This window comes from Schistocerca gregaria, chromosome 8, assembly GCF_023897955.1.
Source record: "Schistocerca gregaria isolate iqSchGreg1 chromosome 8, iqSchGreg1.2, whole genome shotgun sequence".
Lineage (NCBI taxonomy): Eukaryota > Metazoa > Arthropoda > Insecta > Orthoptera > Acrididae > Schistocerca > Schistocerca gregaria.
This window is the reverse complement of record NC_064927.1, coordinates 212,787,549-212,804,625: the sequence shown is the minus strand read 5'-3', so window position 1 is coordinate 212,804,625 and position 17,077 is coordinate 212,787,549. Positions and strand designations below refer to the sequence as shown.

The 17,077-nt window shown below is 42.7% G+C and overlaps 1 protein-coding gene across 1 annotated transcript in view; it reads left to right on the top strand.

Moving 5' to 3' along the window:
* The window catches only part of LOC126285115 (substance-K receptor-like), a 271,274-nt gene that overhangs the window by 27,483 nt on the left and 226,714 nt on the right, over positions 1 to 17,077 (top strand). The window contains exon 2 of the mRNA XM_049984438.1: positions 5,665 to 5,813. Coding sequence (XP_049840395.1) covers positions 5,665 to 5,813 — 149 coding nt within the window. The remainder of the gene's footprint in view (positions 1 to 5,664; positions 5,814 to 17,077) is intronic.

The window sequence follows — 17,077 nt, the reverse complement described above, 5'->3', positions numbered from 1 at the left end:
TTTACTGTCATCTGCACGAATTATCCGCCAACACACGCTGTCCAAAGCACTTGCGAAGCGTGTGACTAGTGAAAACACGAAAAACAGCGTAGTGAACTGATTTGCGAACACTGTGTGGATACAAAGTGAAATAACGAACGTTTGAAAATACACAAATCAAAAAAAGGTTAGCATCTCCTCGCTCCCGACAGTTCCGGGACTTGTACAGAAAAATCTATAACATAAACATCATTTCGGCCCTTTTTATTCGTCATGAAAACCACAGAATGTATTCACACCACCACACAGCGAGACTTTCTGAGGTGGTGGTGAAGACTGCCGTACACACCGGTACCTCTAATACGCAGTAGCAGGTCCTCTTGTATTGATACATGCCTGTATTCGTGGTGGTATGCTACCCATAAGTTCATCAAGCCACTGTTGGTAGAGGTTGTCCCACTCCTCAACGGCGATGCGGAGTACATAGTACATCGCTCAGAGGGATTGGTGGGTCACGTCGTTCATAAATAGCCCTTTTCAATCTATCCCAGGCATGTTTGATAGGCTTCATGTCTGGATAATATGCTGGCCATTCTAGTCGAGCGATGTCGTTATCCTGAAGGAAGTCATTCACAAGATGTGCACGATGGGACGCAAATTGTCGTCCATGATGACGAATGCCTCGCCAATATGCTGCCGATATGATTGCACTATCGGTCGGAGGATAGCATTCACGTATCTTACAGCCGTTACGGCGTCTTCCATGACAGCCAGTGGCGTACGTTGGCCCCACATAATGCCATCCCAAAACAGCTGAGAGCCTCCACCTTGCTGACTGGGCTGCCTGAAAACACGTCTCCTACGATTGTCTGGTTGAAACCATATGCGACACTCATCGGAAAAGAGAACATGATGTCAATCCTGAGCTGTCCATTCGGCATGTTTTTGGGCCTATCTGAACTCCGCTGCGTGGTGTCGTGGTTGCAAAGGTGGGTGTTGTGTAATGTCCTTAGGTTAGTTAGGTTTAAGTAGTTATAAGTTCTAGGGGACTGATGACCAAAGATGTTAAGTCCCGTAGTGCTCAGAGCCATTTTGCAAAGGTGGACCTCGCCATGTTCGTCGGGAGTGAAGCTGTGCATCATGCAGCCTATTGCGCGCGGTTATCACGACGTCCTGTAGCTGCACGAAAATCATTATTCAACTTGGTGGCGTTGCTGTCAGTGTTCCTCTGTGTTATAATCAGTAGGTAGTGATCATCCAGTGCAGTAATAGCACTCGGCGGTCTGAGCGTGGCATGTCATCGACAGTTGTTGTCTCTCTGTACCTCCTTCGTGTCCGAACAACAGCGCTTTGGTTCACTCCGAGACTCCTGGACATTTTCTTTGTTGAGAGCCCTTCCTGGCACAAAATAAAAATACAGATGCGATCTAACCGCGGTGTTAACCGTCTAGGCAGGGTTGAACTACAGAAAACACGAGCCGTTAACCCATTCATGGTGGAAAGACTAGAACTGATCTGCAACTGATCGGCTGTTGAACCCCTCCGTCTAATAGGCACTGCTAATGTACGGTTATTTACATATCTGGGCGGGTTTAATGACAGTCAAAGGGACTGTGTCTGTGATACAATATCCACAGTTAACGTCTATCTTCAAGAGTTCAGGGAACCAGGGTGATGCGAAACTTATTTGATGTGTGTATAATATGGATAGATAAAAAAATATCCCTCCAAGTGGAGGCAGGAAAAAACCACATTTAAAAGATGTGCAAGTTTTCGGAGCCAGTAGTCACTAGCTGCTTCTTCTGGCAGATGGATTGATGGGATAAAACATATAATATGTAAATACCGTGTAGGCCGTATAGCAGAGCAGTAGTCATTACACAGGTAGCGTTGTTTTGCGACTCAGCAAGTCACTGGATGTCCTCCGGATAACAACTGAATCATTCCATCTCTATGGCGGTCCACGACTGTGAAAGTGTTGCCGGTGCAGGATTTTCTACGTGAACTGAACTTTCGATTGTGTCCCACAAATGTATGGTTGAATTGATGTCGAGCGATCTGGATGACCAAAGCCTTCGCTCTAGTTAGAATATTATTCGAACTAGCTGGAAACAACTCTGGCCAGGCGACGTGGAGCAATGTCATCCATAAAAGTTCCATCGCCGTTTGGAAACATGAAGTGCATAAATGGTCTCCAGGTAGCCGGACATAAACATTTCCTGTCAATGATTGGACCAGAGAACCTAGTCTCTTAGATGTAAACGCAGCCCATACATGGAACTACCACCAGCTTGCACAGTCCCTTGTAGACATCTTGAATACATGGCTTCGTCGAGTCTGCACCACATTCGAACCCTACAATCAGCTCATACCATCTGAGATATGGGCTGAGATGACGAGGCCACAGTCTTCCTGTAGTTCAGGGTCCAACCGATATGGTCACGATCCCAGGAGATGGGCTTCAGGCGATATTATGCTCTTGGCAAAGGCACTCGAGTCGGTCTTCTGCTGCCATAGCCCATTAACATCAGATTTCTTCGCACTGTGCAAATGGATACGTCCATCGTACGTCTGTGGTTATCTCACGCAGTGCTGCTTGTCTTTTAGCTCTGTCACTTCTAAGCAAACGCTGCTGCTCTAGGTCGTAAAATGGTGACAGGTAATTCCAGAAATTTGGTATTCTCTGCACACTCCTGACACTGCAGATCTCGGATTATTGAATTGCGTGTGGATTTTCGAAATGAAATGTTCCATGCGTCTAGCTCCAACTACCGTGCCGAGTTGAAACTCTCTTAATTCCCGTCGTACTGCCATAATCACAAGAGACACCTTTGCACGTAAATCACCTGAGTACAATTGGCGGCTCTTCCAATGCATTGCCATTTTTGAGTATGTGATACCCTCGCCATTTGCATATGTGCATACCCATGTCCTATGGCATTTGTCAACTCAGTGAACAGCTCAGAGAATACATTTTCATCAGATATTTAAGTATGTGTCATGTGCATGTTTCAATCAGTGCCAACAATGCGACCAAGTACACAGTATGTGTAGTGGCTAGCAAATACGAATGAGACGTTATTCTTTTCATTTGCTCAACGAAGTGTAGTCTCCATATATTTTATCACGCATGAACGCTAGTATTTGAAGAAAAGTGTTATTGCTAACTTATGTAATCGATAGTACAGTCTTACGAAATACTGTAATTAGTAACAATGTTTTAAAAACAATCGAACCCTGAGTTTCTACCTGTCACAAAATTGCACTGTAATCATCAGGGTTGGGAAACACTGTCCTAGTCGGACTGTAGCTGACTTCAGAGAAATGGTGCGGGACGATACCGAATGTTGCATGAAGTCTATTATTTATGCTTTGATGGCAAGCGCAATTGGGAAGTGGTTGAAGATATCACATCGAACTTCTGAAGTCATAATCCCTAAATGACTTACAAATTTTGTCAATGGTTGATGCTAGTAATAGCTTTTCCTAGAGGAATTTAAGGAACTACTTCCTTTGTGGAACGACTTACATTTCTAACTAGCATTCAGTAGGACGAGAATGGGAGAGTGTTATGAGTACATATTAGCTGTCAACAACGGAATACGGTCGTCAAAAAGGAATTTGTGATAATATTTCCTGCAATAGTTTCAGGTTTTACAGCTATGGCTAAACAGAAAGAGAAGTAAAAACGCATGGCGCATAAGATTTTGGCTCCATTTTTGAACATTCTATTAGTATTTTTGAGTACGGATTTATTGCTGAAACACGTGAGTTTGTTCCTTGGTGCATCTAACTACAGGTATCGCCTGTCCGTTATCCCCATTCCTCCCCACCTGTTCCTCTTCCTCGATTTTCTGATAACTTCGTCCATTTTCTAGTGCTTTAAATCTTCTTCTACGTCTCCTTATCTTCCCTACAGTGCTGCCTTCACTTACTCTACGTTGCAGGCAATTTCTTAGGAACAAATCTAGAGGCTTGGATAGTTTCTTCATTCTTGTTATATCCTCAAGTTTTATGGCGTTTCCTAGTCCTCGAAGTATTTGTTCATGGTTATTCAGTCAGTCCCTTTCAGTTTTAGCGTTTTTCTCACCCTGTACGTTCCAAAATAAGTATTGTAGCTGATTATGTGTCTTTTCCGGAAACGCCAAATGACTGTATAGATACAAAATGGTTCAAATGGCTCTGAGCACTATGGGACTTAACATCTGAGGTCATCAGTCCCCTATAATGTAGAACTACTTAAACTTAACCGACGTAAGGACATCACATACATCCATGCCCGAGGCAGGATTCGAACCTGCGATCGTAGCGGTCGCGCGGTTCCAGACTGAAGCGCCTAGAACCGCTCGGCCACACAGGCGCGCTGTATAAATACAGTGAGGACCTTTTAATAACCATAGCTATATGACTACCTTCCTAGAGGAGAGGGTTCCAAATAACTACGAAATATCGGAAATTACGTTTCTTTACGTGACATAACGTTGCAAAAACCTTGTTTCATGTTTAAAGGTGTTGATGAAAGATTTGGAGTAGCCGTGTTTCGTTCGATGCTCTATGTATGTAAATGCAACATATAGCAAATAAATACTTCAGTTCTCGCTGTTTACAAAATACGTCGATGAAAAAAATTAAGTTTACATTGAATAAAATTTGAAGTAGGAATGAGGTTCGATGGTCGAACATCTGAAGCAGTTGTAACGGGAAACGTTCCTTCTCAGCAATTTTCTTTGTGATCTTTTTCAGGTTTTAACAGTGTTTTCATTAGTATTGTAATTTCAATAGTATGTTGCAGTAGTTTCATTTTTTACAGTGTTTTGCATGTAAAACGTGTAAATAATTAATATGTACATTTTTTATTGTCTAGAAAAATAGTAGTTATATGGCCTTTGTCAGATCCCCCGATAATAGCTGTAATTATGAAGAGTTAGTAAGTAAAAATAAATAATTTCTTCTAGACTTTCACATAGCTATTGGCAAATCCACGGATACTTAGAAAGAGTAACGGCAAGGAGTTGTGTTTTAAGTGAAAAATGCTCTTTTGCGGAAAGCAATGGATTCCACAATCACTTCACGAGATTGCGAACGCTTTGTATTTATAAAGCTTGTTTAACTGTTAGAACCCTGAGAATCTGGCAAACAGAGCGAATATTCGAGCAGTTCGTACTTCATTCTTCCCATTGTCTTTCTAACTTCGTAAGTTTAAAAATTGCTTTTTGCTATAACAAAGCAGATATATTGCGGCGAGCTGTTAACTCCAGTAGGATTAGAATACATCCATTAATATTTATCATACTTCTTTATTACGGTATGCATGGCAGTGCATTAGCTAAATTAGCACCACAGAAAGCAGTACTCTTGCTTTCATCAACTTTCATCACTTTCACCCTCTGCTATGACTGATGTACACTTTTAAGCTTGAAATGGTGAGCGCACGTCTGGTCCACAGTAGCTTATTGGCACCGCATATCACTTAAGTTCGGGCAAACGGTTTAAACATTGTGGAAAGATGTTTAAATATAAGTGTCCTGTATCGAACGACTATGAGGAGTGTTAGCTGGTGACAAACTCCAAAACAAAGAGCATCAAAACTACTTTTACATAGCACCCACAACATGCTTCGATACCCCTTCCCTCTCCTCTGCCTGCACCGGGCGCCGCCCCCTGTGACCCGGCTGGTGTGTGCAGTTCCAGGCGGCGCTGCTGCAGCGCTGGAACCTGCCGCACTTCATGTGCGCCTTCTGCCCCTTCGTGCAGGTGCTCAGCGTCAACGTCAGCGTCTTCACGCTCACCGCCATCGCCGTAGACCGACACCGCGCCATCCTCAGCCCTCTCAGGTCAGTCTCGGCACGCACCTAGCGACCTCTACTGTCGTCACCACACGATGTGCCATTAACACTGCAACTCCAGGAAAGAAAGCCAATGTGTGTGTACAGTATGAAAGGTAACTAAAAATATAAAAAATAAACTTTTTATATAATCCAACTTTTATTCTACGTCAAAGAAACATTTTTCCCACTTATATTCATCAGATGGATGTTGTACTTGATGCTTGTCGGAAGCAAAATACTGTGATATAGATCAGAGTTGCAAGAAAGAGACAGTTTGACATAATCATAAGAGTTCAAAGAAGGTATATCGCGATGACGCTATTGATCGCGATAGAGTTACTCGTTGGACAAGGGACTGATATAAATGAGTACACTAAGACTCTGGATCTATTCTTGAGTATTGTTAATCAATCTGGGACCCATTCCAGGTACGAATGGTAGTAGGGATAGATAAGATCCAACAAAGAGCGGCGTGTTTCGTAAAGGGATCGTTTAATCGGTGCAGGAGCGTTACAGAGATCCTCAACAAACTCCAGCAGTTCAAAGAAGGTATATCGAGATGACGCTGTTGATAGCGATCGTGTTACTCGTTGGGCGAGGGACTAATGTAAATGACTACACTAAGACTCGCGACCTATTCTTGAGTATTGTTAATCAATCTGGGACCCATTCCAGGTATGAATGGTAGAAGGGGTAGAGAAAATCCTACGATGACCTGCGTGTTTCGTACAGGGATCGTTTAACCGGTACAGGAGCGTTACAGAGATCCTCAACAAACTCCAGCAGCAGACGATATAAGAAAGGCGTTCTGTATGACGGAGAGGAGGTTTACCATTTAAATTTTGAGAGAGTACTTTCCGGGACGAGTCCGAGACCATATTACTTCCCCCTAGATAAATCCCACAAAATAACTACCACGAAAAAAAATCGATAAATTAGAGCTAATACAGACTGGCATTCTTCTAATGCACCCTTCGTGAGTGGAACAGGGCTTGAGGAATCAATTAGTGATACCAAAAGTATCCTCCGCCAAACACCGTCAGCTGGCTTGCGGTTTGCTGATGTAGGTGTTGATGTAGTCCTCAGGCGCAAATGGCAGATCCGGTACGATAGGCTCGCGGCAACGTGCAGCGTGTCCACAGTCAGATTTTGGCTCACAAACTTGTAACGTTGAACCAAGTGTCAACCCGAGTGCAACAAAGAGTAACAAGACAGATGAAGTTCGAAAGGTTTGTTAGTTCCGTTTATGTTGAACGATGAGGATAGGACATAGACACCGTCCTTAATACATCATAAAAGTAAGAATTGTTATATAAAATACTACTTATATCAACGAGATGTGTTCTGTACCTAAGTGCATACCATGAAATTATGCCAGGTAATGCGTCCATATGACGATGACGGATGTCTTACAAGCAGCGACGTTTAGCATTTGATGATGTCACTTGGCTCCATTATCTTAGGACATCTTTTTTACACAACAGATCTGAAGATGGTCATTGCTGACCGAAACCGGTGGTCTGGGAACTTGCAAGTTTGTGGCCATAGACGTGAAATAAAAGAAATTTATTGTTGATGACGAATGTAATCCAGCAATGTTCGTTCTTCTTGCAATCCCTTCACATCGCATCATTACACTGTTCGTTAAGTGAGACTCGTCTGAAGGGACGAAATTGTGCAGCTCTCGTGTACAGTGTCACTGGTGGGCACAACACAGTGAGTACTCCTAACTCTGCTGTCGCATCAACAGAAGCCGCAACTGTGATCGGCATGCAGATAGTTCCTGGTGATCCAGACATCGTAGCAGTGTTCGAATCGATATTTCTTTTTCTGTAAACAAGCTATGATCTAAGATACGACTGGGTTTGGTGAACTATATTCCTGTCCTCTTGAGTCCTAGTCATCTAGGTCCTGAAAGACGTTGACTATGGGCCTTAGAATATTGTGCTCCAGATATCAATGCAGCGTTCGATCTGACACTTATTTTGCTACAAAAAAGCTCATTTCCCAACTCATACCTGATATGTACCTACGATTCTGCTTGACTGAGCGAACAATGTATCTGTCCTCTCGGGCGCTAGCCACGTGGAGTCGTTGAGATCCGGCAAGACATTGAGTATGCCCCTTCTCAAACCACTGTATCGAGATTCAGATGACAGTTTTGATATTCTGACCAACACGAGCAGCAATATCATAGTACATTTTCCAACCACCTCAATAGGCGACGATGCTCTCGCAGTCAACCAACTACTTGTTCTGACGCTCGTTTCTCCTTTGTTACTCGAAGCCAGTTTCCTAAACAACCAACATTCAAGTGCTATTTTCGAATGAGAAACCTGCTACATAATCTATTCTTTATAAACAAAATGTTGGTGGAATTACTCTTCTGTACATTGAGCAACTGGGCAGCACTGCTAATTCCATATCCAGTTGACGTTTTCTGCATGCCACCTTCTTGGTGTTGCAATATTATTACCCAATAATGTATTTCTAAGTCTAGTATTATGCTTATGATCAAGTTATGCAGATTACTAGTTCATACCTTGTGACATTGTGACAAACAAAGTACAGCCTTATATCTCTAATTGTGTTAGATTAGCATTACTTGATTGTGTATGTTGGCTCTCGTCTCTGGACAAGTGGGTGACGTATGTGTACAGTTTCAAGCAAGGCTGCTTCTCAGCAACCATCCATAATTTTCAAACATTTCAATTATACAGCCAACCAGTTGCAAGTAATTGCTTGGTATATTGACCTACGCGTCGACACCACTAAGGATATCTTCATCAGAGTGATATTTTCAGAAACCATAAAATTCCATTGCGCAAAAGGAATGGTCAGAATTTAGAGCAGCTGATGTCAGTTTAATGTTGTTCCTAGCTAGGCATACGTGCCAAAGGCTGGCACGTGTTTTATTTTATTTGAGACTTGAGAACAGCTGCTACAAATTCTGACCACTGATTTCTCGCATTGTAAGTTTACAGTTTCTCAAAATTTCTTGGCCAATATACCAAACAGTTCACTGCAACTGGTGGGCTGTATTATGCTATGTTTCGAGGACGTATGTGTCGTAATTTTTGGGACACTTCCCCAGCAAGAATGTATAGTGTAGTCAAATTTTTAATAACTCTTTTAAACTAAAACGGCACATAGCCGAACCTCTACAAGTTTCAAAATCCATATTTTCACGGCTGAAGGCCTCCAAACAAAAAATCTTAAAAATCAGAGATAAATTTCAAGTCACTAAAGACACGTAGTTAAAGTTGCAAATAAAATAATTGATATATATATATATATATATATATATATATATATATATATATATATATAGCTAGGCTAAAAGTCTCAAGGTAAAAGTGGATAGAACAAACATAAACAATTTGCAATACCAACGACTAAAGGCCACAATTAATTTGAAAATTTTCAAACGTATTAACGTAGTCTTTTACGGCAGGAGACAGCAATGTTTTCGCTTAAGGGTAAATTTTATGAATAAGGCTTTAAGCGGCTGGAGGCCCACAGTTGTTTTAAGTGGCTGACACCACACTAAATGAAAAGATAGCACAACAACAGAAACTTTCAGCAAAATATCCACTTGTCAGAATTCAAACATACTTAAATGGGCTGAAGGCTCTTGATTTACACAAAACAATTTTTTTCCCTATAATAGATTACCAAGAGACCATTAAACACCCATAAAGAGGACAATATAGGCAATGTCACGCTGATGCCTGCAGGGTGGAGAAGTGGGGGCTGCTCTCTAAACATTAACGTTCACTTAGGTGAAACAGGTGGTGAGCCCAACTACACTTGATGCGTCGGTAACCCAACCAAAGACAGTCACGACCGACCAAACGACTTGCTAGTCACCAATCCGTACCTGAGAACTCAAACTGTTACGGACGTGATTATCCACAATGAAATATGTATTAAGCTGTTAAAATGACACATCATATATGATAGCGACAAAAGATGGGGAAAGGACACTGCCTGAAATTACGTTAGTAGCCAGGGCAGGTAAACGGAACAATAACGGCCAAAAGGCAGAAAATCCCGCTGGTACTCTTGAATTTCTAATAAGGTAATATAGTTAACTTCACCAAAAAAGAACACTGAATTTACCTCAGTGGCCACGGAAGGTAACCAGAACACTAACAGCCACAAGGCAGAAAATTCCGCTGGTGCACTTGAATTGTAGTGGACCAATATAGTTAATTAAACTGCATGGCGACTCGATTTCACCACTACCAATACTCGGTGTTGCTCAAAGGAAAAGCTTCCCAACAGCAAACCACTGAAACGAACGACACAACATTAACGGACGTGGCTTGGGTACTTGAGATACCACTAAACTTTGAGGTATTAGGTCGGTGAGCCACGATGCTCGTAGCGATTGGATAGCTCCACACACGCTCCGACAATGCGCAGGGATCGCCAGTGGACCCAGCCAACTGTGCCGCACGGAGTATCATCCCTGGTCCGCACCAACTAACCGACTGCCCGCACACACCCTAGCCGGAAACTATAGGCACAATACCAAAGATGGTACACGGTGCCAATATCAATACACATCGCTGCTGCCACACATAGCAGGATGAAGAACCTCGGCATAACCGCAACAACGGCTGGGAACCAAAAGCAGATAGACAGCAAAGTTCAAGGAAACGCAAAGTTCTCAAGGGAGCACGGCTCAGAAAGATAAAATGAATAAACTTTTACATACTCTTCCTTATCAGGGGATATGGGACCGCTGCTATGTCATAACGACAAAACTGAGAGAAAAGAGGACATAAACCAGTCGCTGTCAGCAAGTTAACGCACAAGACCTTCTTAGCTTATTTGAAAATGGCTCTTATTGACCCATTATAATCCTTCATTGCGTATCTGAACTGGCGTCTAATCCCACAGGAGGTTATAGTTATGTATCCAGCCCGCCAACGTGTGATTATTTTTCCTGAATCATTATCGCTGTGGTTCTCGTTACTTGCAACGTTCGGTTGCTGTAGCACGGGAATGCAGAATCTGTTTGCTAAGGGTTCCTACTTTCTCGTTAAAAGCATTGACATGTTTATGAATTTCAAATTAGTTCCTGAAGAAACAGGCGTTGTAGCTCTTCTAAACATCCAGCTCATGTGTATCAGCATATTTTAGTACTTGGTCACCCTGACGCAGCTCGTGTTCCTGTATGATGGATTGTTTTGCCTGTCCCAATCTGCAATACCGTTTATGTTAGATGACCCTGGTGTTAACGGGTCGTCAGATCATTCCAATGTAGAATTTTCCAAAAGTACATGTAGATGGTATGCGATATAAATCCCAAATTACGAGTGTGTCCCTTTTGCCATTTACCGATCTGAGACACGCCCTGATCTTCTTGGTCGTTGTGCAAATAGTCTTTAGAGCTTGTTTACGTTAAATGTTGTTCATCCTGCCCCTCACTCTCGCAATGTATGAGATAAAAGCCGACCTGACATGTTCAGCCAGGTGGTTTCAGAAAACAATCAGTTCCTACAACCAGCTGCTAGTGCTTTCAACATGTTAAATCTAGATTTCAGAGCAGAGTCAACTACAGTATTAGTGGATCTTACCGCAGCTTATGATATAGCACGGAGAGAGTGCCTTAGACTTACATATTTTCATATAACACTGAGTCAGCGGCACGTTTACTTAACAACATGCTCGACTATACAGTTCTTCTCCGTGGAAAAGTCAGCAGAGCGAGAAACCTGTGAAAGAATTTCCACGCGGTCTGTCCTTGATCTCATTCTCTTTAATTATTACATTTTAGACATTCCATCTACATCTAGTATGCAGACGACTTGGCATTAACAAACAAGAATAAAAGTATCAAGCACTATAAGAATACTGATTGAGTACTTTCGCAAATGGAGACTCCAACCAAACCTTTGTGAAACAGAATTCACTGTGTTCCATCTTCACAATATAGAAGCATACAGAGAGATGCGCTTGTTATTTCATAGAGTCCAAGTTTCCCATGATTACTTCCTTAAATATCAAACTGTCACACTTAATTGGGCACTGGCCAGCAGCACTGCACGAACTATGAAAGAAGACTGACTCATCATTAAATTTACTCCACAAAATAGTAGGAGAAAACTGGGGAGCAAATACAGATACGGTACACAGAGCTCAAATTTCACCTCTGAATGCATCTGGTGAATATAATGCATTCATGAGATCACAACCCACATATAAAACAGGACTTTGATAGAATGAGCCCATGACGACCATTACTGACACTATCGAATCTGGTCCCATTTCTTCTCCGGATCTCAGAAGTAAGGCTTACTGGTTGCAAATTATTGGGTAGATGGAGTCCAATAAGAATTGGATTCTAAATATCACTATCCAGAATCGACCAACCACACGCCTGAAGTCATTGAAGCCATCCTGGATCAATATTTGTTTCAGCGGCATTTACGTTTCCACAGAGAAGAACACAGGAATGACACCAAAAATCAACGACGGAGGTTTCAGGTTTCGATCTTCGCAATCGAGAATGGTCGAGACTGAAGTAAATCCGGTCGGAACAACGGAAATGTGGCCACATCGGGAAGAAGTGGAGTTATTGTGAAAATGATTGGAATCTCTGTGGTGTGCAGGAACAGACTAATGTGGAGAAATGTCCACTCCACAATTTTAAAGGAAGTCTGGACTACTCAAATGAAGTGACACAGAATGCTGCAGTATGGTTGTCAAATTTAAACGTTAAACTGTGAATACATTTAGTATGTGTATGTGCATGCGCTTTTTCTGTAGTGGAATTCGGCAAAAATATGAATGCTCTAATAACCTATTTTATCACTGAAGATGGTAGTTATAATAATGCTGTAATACAATTTCTCGTATTTCTGGTACCATGGATCAAGTGAAGTGCAGCATGTATGATTCTCTCCCAATCCTTACAACTATAAGGAAGGCTAATGCAAGTTACTGATCTTTGCTGAACAAGCTGGCCTCATTTGCGACGAGGCACATACAGTTTAAGTGAATCCTGTCGAGGTTATGATCCTTGCTTTTTCATTTTAATGCACATTTGAAAAAGTTACAATTTTTTTCGTTTAAGTTTTTTCACTAATAATAAACGAGCTAGTCATTTACATAAAACAAAGGTCATATGAAGTTGCAGGTAGTGACGCTTTATCCCTAGAACTTCTTCATATGGCGATAAGGGTGTGAGTAGCTGTTTGATTTGAAGAAATTCTAGTATTCGGAGTCTCTTCTACGATCCCCCTAATATTAGTCCCTTCGGACCAGAATATGGGAGTCAATATGAAGTGTAAATGTGCCGAGACAAGACTTGCTTTCAGAGTGACACTGCACTGGCAGAATAAAATCACAACTTTAAAAAATTAGTAATCTAGAGTTATGAAATTTCCGGAATACATTTTTCTAGGTGACATACCCAAGTGTTTAACATTGAAAGACCACAAGTGCGGCATAAGCCATTGCAAACGTGAAATGCTGGTACATTAACAACCGGTGTTAAGACCAAAATGTTTAATGTAAACATGTAAAAGTGCATGATTTGGGTCGTACAGTTGCTGGATGTCAGTTTGTGGAATGCAGCTCCATTCTTGTTGAACTTGGTCAGTCAGTCAATATAGGTGCGGTTGACGCTGTTTGTGAATGACACATGAGTTCACGGATTAATACGTCACATATGTGCTCGATCAAAGTCAGATCTGTTGAGGGAGTTAGCCGAGGCAACATGTCGACAGTCTGTAGAGCATACTTGCGGTATGTGGACGACGGGCACCCTATTGGAAAACAGCCCCTGGAGTGCTGTTCGTGTACGGCAGCACAATAGATCGAATCACCAGACTGACGCACAGATTTGCAGTCAGCGTGTGCGGGATAACTATGAGAGTCTCATCGCACCCCAGCTCATAACTCCAGGTATAGGTTCTGTCTGTCTAGCACTCAGTCATGTTGGTTTTAGTCCTTCACTGGCCTCCTAACCAACACACGACCATTACTGACACCGAAGCAGAAGGCACAACCAGCTGTCAGACAACGGACTTCCACCCTACACTAATGTGAGCTCTCGCTTGGCACGACTGAAGCCGCAACTGGCGGTGGTTTGCGGTTAGTGGAGTCCACGCGACAGGGCGTCTGGCGCGGGACTGTCCTTGGAGCAATACAATGGTCTTCCCTCTCGGCAGTGACCACGTGGTCGCCTGAAGCCCGTTCTTCTTACGACAAAACATTCTCGTTGACCGTTGCTTGCAGCAATCAAGTACAGTGGCTACATTCGCGCCAAGTCTTTCTGCAGTATCACAGAAGGAACAATTAGTTCCTCAAAACCCTGTTGCACGACCTCGATCAGTGAGGTGGTTCAACTAGCTCTCAGCACTATGGGACTTACCTTATGACGTCATCAGTCTCCTAGAACTTAGAACTACTTAAACCTAATTACCCTAAGGACATCACACACATCCATGCCTGAGGCAGGATTCAAACCTGTGACAGTAGCGTTTGCGCGGTTCCAGACAGAAGCGCCTAGAACTTCTCGGTCACACCGGCCGGCTAAACTCCGTGAGATGTTGATAATGGCGTCTTTGTCGCCTTAAAGATATTCTTGATTAACTCCAACTTATCACATTCAGTCTCAAGGTAAATAATGTTCATGATAGTTCCAGCGTGTATTTAAAAAAAACGGATTTTCATCCTTATAGTGGCGCTACCAGCGCCAGTCTCATGCTGCTGGAGTGAAATTTGAACATACGTCATCTGTCTGATGCCGAAACACGCCTACCAACTTTCGTGTATGTGGTACAACTTCTTCTTCGTGTTTCGTCAGTGTATTTGGCTGGACGGTACCCAGATTTTTGTACAAGGTATCCGGACGTTAGGTTCAAATGCTTAAGATACCTAGGACCGAAAACGTTTGTACACAGAACCACAGTTAAAAAAAGCTGTCATGGACATTATGAAATAAATTTCCGATATCTGTCTAAGTTCCTTGAGAAATGTTATCAAATTAGTACGTAGAACTAGAATTGGAGTGGGCACTATGTGATTATGACTCGAAGTATGATTCATGAAGCTATTTTGTGTGTGATGTCAGAGTTGATGTGTTTTGACGCGCAGTCGCACTTCTTTCAGTGGCATTTTCCGAATTATCTTATACACTCAAGGAGGCATTCTACTTTTTAAAACTCGACTACTAAATGTCACGGTGATTTCAATGAACTGACATGACAGACCACACATCTGTCAATGGGACATTTCTTCCACAACTTGAATGGTGCTGGGAGACTTTTTATGTTAAGGCACCCAGTTGTAGTGACATACTAAAGCCTGCCTTGACAGTCGAAAATGTTGGACCATGTTAGGTCTCAGAACACCTATGAAAGCTTGATACATATGATGAACCTCAATTCAACATTGATCCATTTGCCAATATTTTCGAAGGTGACGTATTTAATCCATCTTCGATTTCACTTCTTAATCCTTTGTATGTTGGAGTTCATTTGTTTTTGTTATTGTATTTTTTCTATGATGATGTCCGAAAGACATAATACACCGAGCCAAAGGGGTTCCTTACGACAGGATACCTCATTTTTCCCGAACAGCTCGACATGGAAGACCCCTGCAGATACATTGGGCCATGCTGCCTCTATACGCGTCCACAATTTCTAAACTGCTGCCGGGGCAGGACTGGGTGAACTAGGTGACCTCTCAGTCATGTCCCATTAAATTTAGATGGGATTCATGTCAGGCGATCTGAGTGGCCAAATCAGTACCTCGTTTTGTCCAGAAAGTTCTTCTAACCAATTTGGAATAATTTTGGCCTAGTGACATGCAACATAGTCATTCATAATAAATTCATCGTTGTTTGGGAACTTGAAGTCCATAAATGGCCGTAAATGGTCGTCCAATACCCGAACATAACCAGAGGGCTGAGTCCATTCTATGTAAACACAGTCCTCGCGATGAACGAACAACCACCAGTTAGTACAGTGACTTGTAGACAACTTAGTTCAATGGCTTCGTGGGATATGCACCACAGAGGAACCGTACTATCCGTTCTTTCCAACTGACCTCGGAACTACTGTGACCGGACCACTGCTTTCCAGCCGTCTGGTGTCCAATCGATACGTTTTCGAGCGCAGGAAAGGCACTAAAGGCTCTGTCGTGGGGTTATTATAGCCATTTGCATCGGTGGTGTGCTGTCGTAGACTGCAGTAGACGATTAACGTCAAAAATCACCCCTGCGTCGTCCGCGGGAAAGGTAAGGCCCGAAATTTTGGTATTCTTGGCACACTTTTGACACTGTGGTACTCGTAATATTGAATTCCCCCAACGATTTTCGAAATGGAATGTCCTAAGCGTCTAGCTCCACTAGCATTCCGCGTTCAACGTCTGTTAATCCCAATAATGCGGCCACAATCATGTGGGACACCTTGCCACAAAAATCACTTGATACCAAACGATAGCTCCGTTAATGAACTGCCGTTCTACACCTATTGCGCATTCTACTACCGCCATCTATATATATGTGCGTACCGCTATCGCATGATCTTTCTCATCTCACTGTAGTTTAATCTGAACATAATAGCAGTTAGCTTTATGACTATTTACAGTTGTTTCGTGAATTTGTTGGAAAATTTGGACCTAGTGCCACACTTGTCGGCAACGTCCACGTAAAGTGGAGATGCCTAGAAATGACAACGTTGTAAAATACACAAACTGTGATCCGTTGCTTGGAAGATTCAGAATGTTCAAATGTGTGTGAAATCTTATGGGACTTAACTGCTAATCAGCCCCCAAGCTTAGACACTACTTAACCTAAATTGTGCTAAGGACAAACACACACACCCATGCCAGAGGGAGGACTCGAACCTCCACCGGGACCAGCCGCACAGTCCATGACTGCAGCGCCTTTGACTGCTCGGGCCTGGAAGATTCCTTCATCAGCCCAGAGCTATGAAAATTCTCAGTGTAAGCTGTGGTCTCCCACACTGAAATCCGCGAAATGTCTGAGAAGTCCTATGTAAAATTCGTAATTGACTTTGACACGTTAACTTGGACAAGGGTGGGATTTAAGCCAGGAAGATGGGCAGGCCAGTTCAATCGTCGAATATTGTCTCGCTCAAAGGCTTGTTCACACGCGCTGTTCAACGCTGTCGAGCATTATCATCCATAGCAATAACGTCAGGGCCACAGAAAAGTCTTACCTGTGCTGTGGCCAGCACAAGAGCCGGTTACAGGTCGTGCACTGCCGACCATAGTGGTCACATTCC